The 13,825-nt window shown below is 32.4% G+C and overlaps 1 protein-coding gene across 1 annotated transcript; it reads left to right on the top strand.

The window, feature by feature from the left end:
* The first annotated feature begins 457 nt into the window (after positions 1-457).
* Positions 458-7,106, top strand: LOC111988398 (protein neprosin). Its single transcript, XM_065777910.1, has 8 exons — positions 458-613; positions 754-840; positions 1,583-1,669; positions 2,540-2,731; positions 2,850-3,005; positions 4,214-4,258; positions 4,419-4,565; positions 6,723-7,106. The coding sequence occupies exons 1-8, from the start codon at positions 458-460 to the stop codon at positions 7,104-7,106; spliced, it is 1,254 nt and encodes a 417-aa protein (XP_065633982.1).
* The last annotated feature ends 6,719 nt before the right edge of the window (positions 7,107-13,825 follow it).

Here is a 13,825-nt window from a genome sequence, read left to right as displayed (position 1 = left end):
TTAAGACTATAATCAATTTATATCTAAACTTTATCCTATAAATTTTATTAAATAATCATATAAGATCCTTTTTTTATAAATTATTAGTGCACCAAATTAATATAGAAAAATTAACATATGGAAATAAATGTATTACCTAATTAACATATTACAATTATTTAACTAATTAATATATGGCAATAACTGTATTATTATCTAATTAACTTATTAAAATTAATTAATACATTGACAAGTATGAGGAAATGGAATCCTATATATATGATTAGAATACTTGGTTCCTTTCAGGAAATACACCGTTTGGAAAAATCTTAAATGATTTGTGTTCGCACTCCACACACACATGCGATTTTTTCAACCCCAATTTTCCGAAATATTTTTATGTCATCTTTTTTGGAAAATATCCAGCTTTAGACAGAAGTGTTATTAAGAAAAGTTACTTTTGCAGCTTTGTTTCTCCATGGCTAACATTATTAACAATAAACTCTCATGTTTCATGTTTTTCTTGTTTGCTTCATCTTACGTGTTAGGTGATACATTTATTGATGGAAGAAGGATTGAACCTATGAAAAATACAGGCTTCATTAAGCGAAAAGGAACCATTAAAACCATTGAGGTTATAATGAGTGCTAAATGCATCTTTTTTTTTTTTTTTTCCTTTCTTTTAATCAAAATGATATGTTTAATATATATATATATATATAATTTATTGTGATATAATCCCATGCTTGATTAAGGTTTAGTGAATTTTTACAGGGAGAGGATGGTGATATAATTGATTGTGTTGATATTTATCAACAACCTGCTTTTGATCATCCATTTTTCAAAAATCACACTATACAGGTTTCTTTAATTGACTTTTAATTTAATTGTTTTGTATTTTTAGTAATTTGGTTACCTTATTATTATTCATTTATACATCCCCTACAATTCATAGTTTTATAGTTCTTTTTGGACGGATCATTTCAAATTTCAGGTAATAGTCTTCTACTTAATGAAAAGAGAAGAATATAAAACGTACCGTTCTTTTTGGAAAGGTCGTTTTTTTAATTTTTTTTTTTTTAAATCCATTTAATGGCTTCTATTTCAAAGAAAAAAAAAAGTGACGGAAAAGAAAAATAAAAACAAAACAGTCGAGAAATTGAAGACCACTTTTAGACTTTCAAGCTACATTGGGCTCTCACTAATGTTATGACTGGAAATAACTTCCCAAGTAATTCTATGAAGAACAAATTTTAGCTTTAAAATTGGTTGTAAATTAAGACAATAATTTTCTTTTAAAAAATTAAAAATATTACATATTTTAAAATTCTAATTGTAATACATATGTCAAATTTTGTGTCAATCGAATATTATTCATTATATAGTCTACAAGCTTATATGATATGCATAATTTTAAACTAAAAAAAAAAAAAAAAAAAAATCTTCAACTAAAAATGTATGTTGCTTTTTATAATGAGTGCTAAATGCATCTTTTTTTTTTTCCTTTTTTTTAATCAAAATGATATGTTTAATATATATATATATATATATAATTATTGTGATATAATCCCATGCTTGATTAAGGTTTAGTGAATTTTTACAGGGAGAGGATGGTGATATAATTGATTGTGTTGATATTTATCAACAACCTGCTTTTGATCATCCATTTTTCAAAAATCACACTATACAGGTTTCTTTACTTGACTTTTAATTTAATTGTTTTGTATTTTTAGTAATTTGGTTACCTTATTATTATTCATTTATACATCCCCTACAATTCATAGTTTTATAGTTCTTTTTGGACGGGTCATTTCAAATTTCAGGTAATAGTCTTCTACTTAATGAAAAGAGAAGAATATAAAACGTACCGTTCTTCTTTTTGGAAAGGGCGTTTTTTAAAAAAAATTAAAAAAAAAAAATCCATTTAATGGCTTCTATTTCAAAGAAAAAAAAAAAGTGACGGAAAAGAAAAATAAAAACAAAACAGTCGAGAAATTGAAGACCACTTTTAGACTTTCAAGCTACATTGGGCTCTCACTAATGTTATGGCTGGAAATAACTTCCCAAGTAATTCTATGAAGAAAAAATTTTAGCTTTAAAATTGGTTGTAAATTAAGACAATAATTTTATTTTAAAAAAATCAAAATTATTACATATTTTAAAATTTTAATTATTAAATTGCATATTTTTTACGCTCTCAATACATATGTTAAATTTCGTGTCAATCGAATATTATTCATTATATAGTCTACAAGCTTATATTATATGCATAATTTTAAACTAAAACAAAAAAAAAAAAAATCTTCAACTAAAAATGTATGTTGCTTACTTTTGCACATCACGCTATTTTATTAGGTTAAAAAAAGTTAGATATTTGAATTTTTCCTTTAGGTTTGTTTTTTATTTATTTATTTATTTTTTTCTTACATTTATTCCTAAATAAAATAGAAAGTTATGAGGGTTTGACTTTGATATCTAAAAAAGAAGAAGAAGAAGAAAGTATATGTAGAAAAAAGCGAAGCAGAAGAGAAGAAGTAATCTAATAAATTTGATTAAACAGATGAAACCCAGCTCAATTCCAGGTGGTGTGAAAATGAATTCCTCTCAAGCAAAGCTGTTTCAAGATTGGCAATGCCCAAAAGGAACAATCCCCATAAGAAGAGAACAAGAAAATGAATACCCTCGTGGTGTCAAATGGATACCTCGTAGAACACAGCTTAATCACAGCTTTTATGATGTCCGTCGTCATGAGGTATATTCATGTCACACTGTATTTTTTAAAGTTTAAACTAAATACACTCGTATTTAATCTATTTTCATTTATAAATTAAAATTTCTTTCTGACATATATGAATAATATTTTGAATTAGTATGCAATTGTTTATCGTGAGGGTGTTTTCTATGGAGCACGTGCATCATTAAACGTATGGAGGCCTGTCGTTTATGATACAGAGTTTAGTCTTGCTCAAATATGGCTTTCTGCAGGTCCTGATGAAGAATTAAACACTATTGAAGCTGGTTGGATTGTAAGTTTCAGAAGATAAAGTTCTCTTTTCAATTATTAAATACCAATAAATTAAATATATTAAATAAGAGACAAAATGAGTGAGGAACTGTTCTCATCTGCTTCACAACCCAACATGGCATGTGACAAATGAGTTTGTTGTAGTATTAGCCTCACTGGTTACAAGTAAAAATGACAAAAAAGGTAACTTTAAAATTGTATGTTTTTAGACCCCTTAAAACACAAGTTGCTTAATCTAATTATTTAGCCAAGTGATTACTTAGATAAATTATTTAGATCTAGGTTAACACATTCAAATTATATCATGTAAATAATGTGAAAATATAAAGCACACACGATATAATAACCCAGGAAAACCAAATTGATAAAAAATCTGGGGATGATTTAACCTAGCTATCTTTAAGGTAAAATAGATCCACTAGGAAAAAATTAAAGTTCGTACAATAAAACTTAGATCACTAACATCCTATTGCTACCTCGAGTAGAAAACTTACTACCACGATCACGTGACAGCTCCGAGTCCACGGACTATTTCTTTCCTTGATCCATTGTAACCACAAGTACTCCCACTTGTGACTTTGAGACTCCACTCAAAGGTTTCAGATCTTCTTTAAATTCTTTATGCAGCAATTGAAGCAATCATCAAGTTCTTGACATGAATCTTGATCTTGATAACCCTAAGTGTGTATGAAAGTAAACATCTTCAGATCTCACAAGAGATTCAACACATAGCACATCAAAGACTTCTAAAATGTAGCTAGGATTTTTCCCATTATATTTGAAGTAAAACATAAAACCCTACACGTCAAACCGGGCTTGGGCTGAGTTGGAAAATTTTGCAGAAAATTAATCTGCATGAGGTTCGATTGATCGAGCCTAATTTTCAATTGATCGAGCCTTGCAGATTTAGACTAATAAATCCTGCAATCACTCGATTCCAACTTTACAAATAAACACACTTTGAGTAGCCTAAATCTAAACTCTAAGTTTTGATCATGGTTTGTCAATACATTACAAATTAAAGTTCTAATACATTTAATTCCTAAAATCTTAAAACCTAACAAAGACCAATACCTTATATTTGAGAGAACTAGAACCAAATACTTTAATATGATTAGAAACTTGTGTTATTCAAATGAACCCAAGAAAATTAATATAAATTTAAGGTGTATGTAATAAATTGATAAACATCTCATTTCATTGTTACAGGTTAATTTTCCTGACAAAAAAACAAGGTTTTTCATATATTGGACAGTAAGTTAATTTGATTATTCCCTACCAAAATAAATATAAATTTGCATTAGAACTTGTGCATACTTTTTAAATCAAGACAGTTGCATTTACCATTTACAGAAATAAAATATTTTGTGCTAAGTGTTTCTTTAACTAATTTATTCTTTTCCTAATAATTAAGAGCGATGGTTACAAAAGAACAGGTTGCTACAATCTTCATTGTCCTGGTTTTGTGCAAGTAAACCACAAATATGCCCTTGGTTCTCTCATAAAACCTCTTTCCAGCTACTCTGCTCGGCAATTCGACATATGGATAACCATATACAAGGTAATAGATATTTATTTCCTTAAAAATTATTCAAATCCAATAAAATATTGCAAAGACAACAGTTTCAAAAATAACTAGTTTATATTCTATGCAATGCACTAAAATGCGAAATATAATATATTTGTTATCCCTTTTTAATTTGTAGTCTATATATATATATATATATAATATGTCAATTATAGTTGTTATTAATAGATTTTTATTATAATTAAATTTTTTGAACAAGGCTTAAGTACAATACTTAGATATTGTTTCTTAGTTTCCCTTCATAAAATTCTGTCATGTAGCTTTTTTCTCATGAGATGGAAATATATTTTTTAGTTAAGTAGTCATATGAGATAAAAACCAAATGAATAGCACCTGAGATACTATGTCCAAATTTTTATATGGAACTATATATCTAATAGATTAACTAATTAAATTGGAAATTGTGTAGACCTCAAGATTCCCATTTTACAGTTAAGTCACTTTGAAGCGAAACTATCAATTAGTCTCAAAATAAGTGACTAGCCTATTGAACTAAGTGTGGGCTCCAATTAGCTTAACTGAAAAAGTCTATGAGGGTTGAATAATAGATTTGAAGTTTAATCTCTGCCTACACAAAAAATATTGGTTTGACAATAAAGAGTTATCATCAGAAACGGTCGTCATAGGTGGAAACTCTTTAAGGAAAAAAAAAAAAAAAACCTATTGAACTAAGCATGGATGATAAACATAACATGCTAAGCACATAAAGCATATTAAATGAGCAATTTATAGAAAATTAATTAAAGGACCAAATCAAAGATAACACTGGATGTGTTTTTAAAGAGAAAATCCTGAGAAATGATCCTCGGGTGAAATAAACCGCTCTACAACTAGTGCTCAAATGATCCCCGGATGATAAATAGTTGTAGTACAATATGACACACTCAGCCACCTAAATAGTGCTTCACTGTTGTACCTGAGCGCTTTGAGTTTCTGCTAGCGACCAACTTTGCAGAAGTCCTTTCTCTATCATATTCTTCGGATCCACAACAAAGCATTAGTTACATCTTCAAGCCACGATATCTAAAATGGAAGATGATTCCCACACCACCAATTTACTCCCAACACTCAAGTATAGTAATGATTGGCGATGATAACCTCTCAAGGATTTGGCCATAGTGAGAAGGAAAAGTAGATAAAATTGATAGTGTTTGGCCCTTGTGTATAGTTCTCTCAACTCTCAGATGGGGCAATAGGTTGGAACTGGAGAGAGACATGTAATTGAATTTTCTTAGGTGCAATCAACTCTTGAGTTCAAATTTCCCTCAAGTTTGAATCTTGATTGCTTTTCAAAAGTCTGCCACGTTCGAGTTTCACGAGTGTGAATTCTAGTCTCCTGGAGTATTACTTTTGACTCTAAACGCCTAACCCAAACACAAATGGAACCCCCAAAGACAAAAATACAAAGTCTTTGAACTATGTTACAATCAAATTTGGCACTAAATATGCTAACATCAGACATTTATTTTGGTTATGTTTGTATATGAGATTATATGTCCTACTATTAAAAAAATATGGTTTATTAAGATTCTAATGGAGGGTTATAATATATAATATTATTTTCTTTCTCACCTTTAGATCTTTTTACAATCTACAATTAAAAAGAGGTGCAACACTTGTGAAATTATACTAGGATTAACTCGAACCCATCTTATATACATTAACTATAGATTTCTATAATTTTTTATTTCCTAGTTTTTTACTTTCCAATATAGCTTATGTACATTGTATGATAAGAATACAAATTCTCTATATCACTTTTTGCGATCTACTATATGTTTTACCAATCATAATGTGCTGTGTATAGTGTTTTTTTTTTTTTTTTTTTTTTTTTTTTTCTTTTTTTTTTTTTGGCTATTTTATAAAAAGAAGTCAAATAAATACAGAACAAGTTGTGAATGGAGGAATATAGAGTGAAAAAAAAAAATATTACAGAATATTTGTATTGGTAAGACATGGACTCTCGGGAAAATGCTGTAACTCTTTGTAAAAACCTTTTCTTTCTCAACCATTATATAATTCCAATCATTAATAAGCAAACCTGACATTGCCTAGGGGAGTTTTAGTAGTCTATAAAATTTGGTGTACATACCTTGCTCACTAAATTCTTATACTTATTATATGCTTCAGAAGAATGGAAATTGGTGGTTACAAGTGCAACAACAGGTACTTGGATATTGGCCTGGTTCCATCTTCAGCTATTTAGCGAGTACTGCAACCAGAATTGATTTTGGTGGAGAGGTTTACAACTCAGAACCGTCTGGTCATCACACAAAGACTCAAATGGGGAGTGGTCATTTCGGGAATGAAGGCTATGGAAAAGCAAGTTTTTTTCGAAATATTGGATATATGGATAACAGGGGCAAGTTCAATGACGGTGAGGCTCAAAGTCTGAATACATATGCAACAAGACCATTATGCTATAATGTAATAGTGTCAAATAATACGCTTGGTGGCTTTCGAACCCATATCTATTTCGGGGGTCCTGGCTATTCAAAACTATGTGCAGTATAGCAAATGGGGGAAAAAATCTTTAATCAATAAAGGTTCATATATCGGAGAGACTTTAGAAAGACAAAAACGTTTTGATTTCCATAATTATCACTTAATGTTGTGTGTCTCAATTCAAGTTTCACTAATATCTTTGGAGGCACAACATTTTTAAATGAATTAGTAACTTTCATAATCAAACCAAGAAGAATACAAAATCCATACAACATTATAAAATAAAATATATATAAAAAAATTCACTAGGCAATGCACAGCACCCCGCCTAAGACAAGAAGTAATCGAATGCCATTGGAACGACAAACATAGCAAGCTAATTCAGTAATTCTAGAAGCCTCATTATTTGTTAGTTAGACCCCTTAAAATAGATTGTTTAACCTAATTAATTAACCAAATTGATTATTAGGTTTATTATTCAGATCTAGGTTAAACAATAAAAGATCATATCATGCAAAGCGGAAAAGTACAGAATACACAGACATGATCACCTAGGAAAACCAATGAAATCAACCGTTTCAAGGTAAAAACTTAGGGAGGATTTGACATAGCTATTCTCAAGGTAAACAAATTCACTAATAGAGAATTGAAACTTTTACAAAAGATTTAACTCTAAATCTATTGTTACCTCCAGTAGTAACTTACTGACACAACCATGTGCAAGCTCTGACTCCATAGACTCTTCTCCCTTGGATTTTTTGCAACACAAGCTCCCATGCTTATGACTTTGAGATCCCACTCAATGATTTCAGATCATCAGATGTTGATCTTTGTCGCAGCAACTAGATTCCATCAGCATTTGATTGTAGATCTCGTTTCGGCAAATACTTGTGTAGTTAAAAGGTACAAAACCTTTCAGATCTCATGGGAGTAATTCACAAGTCTTCCAAAGGTCTCCGAAACGTAGCTAGGGTCTTCCTTCTATATTTGGAAGTGTTGGACTAAAATCCTAAACGTTTTCGCAGGCTTGGGCCTATTTTAAAATTCTATAGAAATTATTTTTTCTGTGATTTTCGATCGGTCAAATCTAATTTTCAATCGGTCAAGCTTCACAGATTTTGACTTCTATTTCCTGTAGTTTGAATGTTCTTGAATCTTGAAATATGCAATCTTGAGCAATGTCTAACACTTAATCTAGATATGTTTTTGTTCTCGGTTTGCAAACATAACAAAATAGGACTCTAAACATTTAATCCTAAATCTTTAGAACCTAACAATCTACCCCTTTGGCAATCTGTGACAAAACACACATATAAATGAATTGCTCAACTCAAGAACTAACCCAATTTTTCAAAATGTTGCCCTAATACAATTTTATCACAAACTACTAACTACTAGTTGCTAGAACAGACAATAGTTGTTTAAAGAATTAACTTGTAAATTCCCAAAACATTGAAAACAAACCTGATAGGCCAAAAACGAACTGACCCCTTGTGATGAATTAATATTAATTAGCCAAGTTTAATTAATTAATCAAATTAACATGCAAACGCATGGTAGAATAAACAAATCACCAATTAAACTAAGTATGTAGCGGAAAATAAATTGGCACGGTGATTTGTTTACAAATAGGGAAAACCTACACGACAAAAACCCCACCGGTGTGATTTTCAGGTCACCACTCCCAAAATTCCACTATTATCACAACAAGCGGTTACAAGTAAAGGAATCCCAGTACCTTATACCAACCTACAGTTGAACCCTTACCCAATACCCAATTGGACTTGTTTTGTAGTGACAATTTCTCCTTTTGATGCACGGCTCCCAGTACGTGACTAACCAATTGCGCAGATTCCAGTACGCAACTTCAATCACCAACTAGAGAAGGTTGTTGGCTGTAAAGTTTTTTAGTTCATCCATGATAAAGATCAAGAAGAATGCTTGATTACAAAACCCTATGGTGCACAAACATAGCAACTTCTACAAGAATGATGAACTAGGGCAAAAATCTGTCTCCGGTCACAATTTGCTTGAACAAACTTTGATCAACACTTGTGTAACTTGTGTCCTCTTTGACGACCCTTAAAATAATCCTTTTATATGTCTAAGAAAGCCCAAACACATAATCACGGATTGGAGTTAAAACAGATCTAAAATTGTCGAGCTGCTGTCAAGCCACGGGGCTAGAACAGCTTTTTAAGCTCGATAGATGGCTAGCTGTCGAGCTTTAATGACAGGCACTTCTTCAGCTTGAATCTTGGACAGACTTGCATGTCTTCAATACTTGATCTTGAAACATTGTTTCTTAAAGTATTAAACACATCCTAGATCTACTCAAATACAAGTAAAGTACGTTTTGTCAATGGATTAGCCAATTACATAAAGTAATGACATATGTTCCTAACAAGTAAATCACATATGTCCTAACAATCTCCCCCTTTGACAATCCGTGACAAAACTACAACAAATAAATGAACATATGAGAGAAGTCATAAATCACTCAACTCATACTCACTTGTTGAATAAAATAAAATCTATCCTAACACAAACTCTTGAAAAACTTTGCAAGAAGAAAGCTTATGGCAAGTAGACTTTGATAACCTGTATTTCTGAAACACTTTAAACAAAACTCATCAAGGCATCTTTGTGTGAAACGGAAATAATAGATTGCATACACATAATAAGAAGCATGTGCATAAAAAGAGAAAAGAAACAACACATGTAAGGGTAGGTGAAAGAAACATACATCAACATATAAAGAAAATAAGTACAATGTATGTCAATAATGGTCACAAGACCCAATGCACAAGAAATAAATGTATCTAAAGTAGAGAAAAGAAAAAGATAGAAGTAATCCTCACTACGTCCCTCAAAGTATCAACACTCCTCCTAACAAAAATGTCCTATACAAGTATCAAGATGCTCTACCCTCGGGACACGAAGCACATCCGCAACAAGCTGCGGTGTGACAGCAATACGCATACATCGAACGCGACTATGAAAGAGAGGTACCAAAGAATAAAGTCCATGCATGTTGGAGTAAAACTCCTGGATTAGCACGGATGGACATGTGATTGGGACGTCGCATAGTGACTCCCAATCCTAACTATGAATGACATCAGGTAGGTTAGTGTCAAGTCCGCCGAAATGACTCAGCGTTCCGAATGAACACCTCATCGAGAAAAGTTTTCCGAGAAGTCCTTTCGGGTATCCTCATCGTGGAACCAAATATGAAAAGGAGTAGGATCAAACGAAGATGATGCCTTGGAACGAAGAGGGTTCCTAGATGGAGCTGACTTACGTTTTGGTGTCATAGACACGACTAACATAAACAGAAAAGAGAGGGAGAGAGAAAGGCAATTAGAAAAGTCCCAAGCAGTTCAAATATATCAAAATATATTAAAAAAAGAGTACATATGCATAGGAAATGCATGAACATGTGACATATAAAAGAAATTGCATTAATGGCTCATCCTAATCTAATCCTACCAGCACACAAATAATTTGCACACATCTAAATGCATGATAATACTATTATAATGCTAATGTAATGCAATGAATGAGATTTGAAACTCATTTAAGTAAAAACCCATCCCAAAATTGCAACCTTAACTCATCAATTTTGAAAAACCCCAAAATTTTTCAAAAATCCCTAAACCTAGTTTTCAAAACATGAAATGCATGTTAAAGGAGAGAAACGAAACTTACCAAGTGAAAGAAAAACCTTGAAAACACTTGAAAAAAACTTGGAATTGAGGTTTGGAGTGAGAGAGAGTGATTAGGGAGCTAAGGAGACAAAGCTATCAAGAGAAAGATCGAGAGAAATGAAGTTCGGATCTCACAGAACCTATTTATAGAACCTCAGTAATTCTCGACAGATAGATGTGTCGAGAGGTATCGAGACATCTATCGAGCCAAGTGTCGAGAGAACAAAATGTCGACAGATGAAGCTATCGAGGATCTATCGAGGGACAAATCAACCAAAGGCTAGAAGAATCTCGATCGATCCACCAGGTGTCAAGAAGCTATCGAGGAGACAAAAGTTTTCTCGATCGGTCCACCAGCTGTTGAGGAAGTGTCGAGATTGCGATAAGAAAAAGCTTAAGAGTTCGATAGATAGCCAGGTGTCGAGGAGGTGCTGAGATTGTTTAAAAACAGTTTTTCAAAAAGGGAAAAACACAGATATGAATGCAATTAGACATGCAACTCAACCAAGGATCCAAACAACAATTTAATCTCTCGAAATCATCTCTCGACAACAATTTTAAGCACAAAGATCCCAAAAACACACATTAAAACATGTAAACCTTGTGATGGCCAAATCACATTATACCTGCACATGTATCAAGAGTAGCAAAGAATATTGCATGTTGTGTGTGAAAAACTTCGCAAGATTGCATAAGTATATAAATGTTATGACGATTTCAGATATGAGAAAATCACTTTAACTCACACACAATCATAATTGTTTGATGGGAACTATCACCTTCGAGATACATCTTATAGCTCCCACATCTCCTAAAATACACGCTTGCAATCATATATAAAGCATTTTTATTCTTTTTGTTTTCTTTGCATATTTTTTCTTTTTAAGCAAATCATACATGGGCATATAAAAAATAGAAAAGAAATACCAAATTATGTTAAGCATTTGACATTTCAATTTTGCTATGCCGAAGCATACAAATGTCATTGACATTGCATTTTTGTTATGCCAAAGTATACAGATTTCATTTCATGATTGGCGGGCAACAGTGGTGAGATAGTTATTTATGCCTTTCTCTTAGGATTTTCTAGTCCTTCCTATCAAAAAGAGTGATACGAGTGTTAAGTACAAGAGATAACTTAATCTTACTCATCACAAACAAAAGCCACAAAGCTCACTTGCTTAGTTGTGCATAGAGATGCTCATTTAAGTTACAAAAGATACAAAGTTTAGAAAACTTTGCTTCAATGACCATCCAAGATACATAAGTGCCAATGTACACAAAACACACACTATTTTTGTATTTTTCTGATTTTTCAATTTTTTTTTTAATTTTTATATCAAAAACAAAATAAACAAAATTGAAAACAAACAAAAACATGTTAAACAAAGTAAAGCAAAAAATAGACTAACTCACAATAAAAGCAAAACACACAAGTTATGTAAAAACAAAAACAAGAATAAAGAGAGGAAAGTGATAGAATCACTTGGAGTCCTTTTTCTTTCACACCTTGGAAGAACCTTTCCTTTGATTAAACCCTTGACCTAGTGGTGTAAGGGAGGAGTTGAATCCATTCAAGTTCGAAAGAAACATGAGGGCTTTGAGAAGATCTCCAAGAGCAACAAGAGAGTATTGAAGCTAATTCTGGCTTCCAGGTACTATCATGTCGTTACTCTATTGAGTGGCTAACCACTTATAGCTTGGTTAAGTATAACCGGCAACTCCAAAATGATGACAGAGATGCTGCTTCTTTTGTTTAGGCTTTTGAGAGTTAGCCTTCCTAGTCCTAGGGTTTTTAGCTTCCTTCTTATCTTTCTTAGGAAGTTTTCCTAAGATAGATTTACCCTTCTTTATGTTCTCACTACTAAATCAGTTTTAACATCATTGTTCTCAATTTCAGCATTATTACTAGGAGGAACAAAAATAGTTGTACTAGTAGAAGCAATATTAGAAGAAAAGAGACCATACCCTAAACCTATACGATCAGAAGCAGATTTTTGAAGACTAAGCATCTCATCAAGCTTCGCACTTGAAGTCTTCTCCAATTAAGCTCTGACTTGAAACAGTTCTGCTTCAAGCTTCTTAGTCTTCTCAGCCAAGAAATTGTTTTCAAATCTCAGTACTTCAATAGTCTAATTGGTTTCATCAAACTTTGTGAAAAGCTCTTCAAGATCACGTTCCACATTGAATGTTTAAAATGTGTGTAAAACACCCTTGAATGTTTTGATCATCAAATTACAAATTACTAATTCAAACTTATTAACAAACAACGTATGTGCGAAAAATGTAAATAAACTAAATTAGAATTGATAACATAATCTAAACCAAATTAAATCACATCCATAGCAGAAATTAAATGGCAAAGATTAAGGAAAGAGAGACGCAAATACAAAGACAACACATCGATGTGTTATCGAAGCGGAAACCAAAGTCCTCCGCATAAAACCTCTCTGCCGCCCTCCAAGCAATCAATAATCTACTAAAGAATGAAGTTAGGATATAAAAAGAGCAGAAGACCCTCTAAGCCTAATCTACCCCGTGTACCTAAGCCCTCCAAGCTTCTTGCTCCAACGAGGTTACACCGAACCTTTGTCTTCTTTAGCTTACTGGATTCCGCTATAGCCCATAGCATCAACCAATATCCATTGGTCCCTTCCTAACTACTTCCCAAGTACCAAAAAGCCTTCTCACAGATATGGGTATGGTGAGAAAAGGATTTGGTTGTGTACCTCTGAAGAATGTAACAATGTAGAGGGTGAGAGTAAAGGAATTAAAAGAAACAAAGATGAAGATTGTGGATGAGTCAATCTTATTTTTCTCTAGGGTTTTTCTCTCCAAATTCTCTCTGGAAGCTTTTTACATTTTGTGGATATAAGGGGCATTTACACTAGAGTGAGAATGGAATGCGAATAGTCGGTTTTTCCAAAACAGAGTGGACTGGGGACTTGGCCTCGCGACTTGACTTAGTCACGAGTTCAAGCCACAAGCTAACTAAATGGCCAGTCTGGACTTTTTGTCCTGTAGTGCTCCAACTAGCGTGACTGTTCAGCTCCCCTGCATGCTCCACACGTGTGCCACTTT

Source organism: Quercus suber, unplaced genomic scaffold, assembly GCF_002906115.3.
Source record: "Quercus suber isolate HL8 unplaced genomic scaffold, Cork oak 2.0 scaffold_168, whole genome shotgun sequence".
Taxonomy (NCBI): Eukaryota; Viridiplantae; Streptophyta; class Magnoliopsida; order Fagales; family Fagaceae; genus Quercus; species Quercus suber.
The sequence above is the reverse complement of the archived record's forward strand: the minus strand, read 5'-3'. Positions and strand labels throughout refer to the sequence as shown.

Coding starts and splice junctions, on each gene's coding strand:
- LOC111988398 (XM_065777910.1), top strand. CDS start 458: ATGGCTAACATTATTAACAATAAACTCTCATGTTTCATGTTTTTCTTG. Junction 1,670..2,539: donor TCAAAAATCACACTATACAG/GTTTCTTTACTT, acceptor TTGATTAAACAG/ATGAAACCCAGCTCAATTCC. Junction 3,006..4,213: donor CTATTGAAGCTGGTTGGATT/GTAAGTTTCAGA, acceptor TCATTGTTACAG/GTTAATTTTCCTGACAAAAA.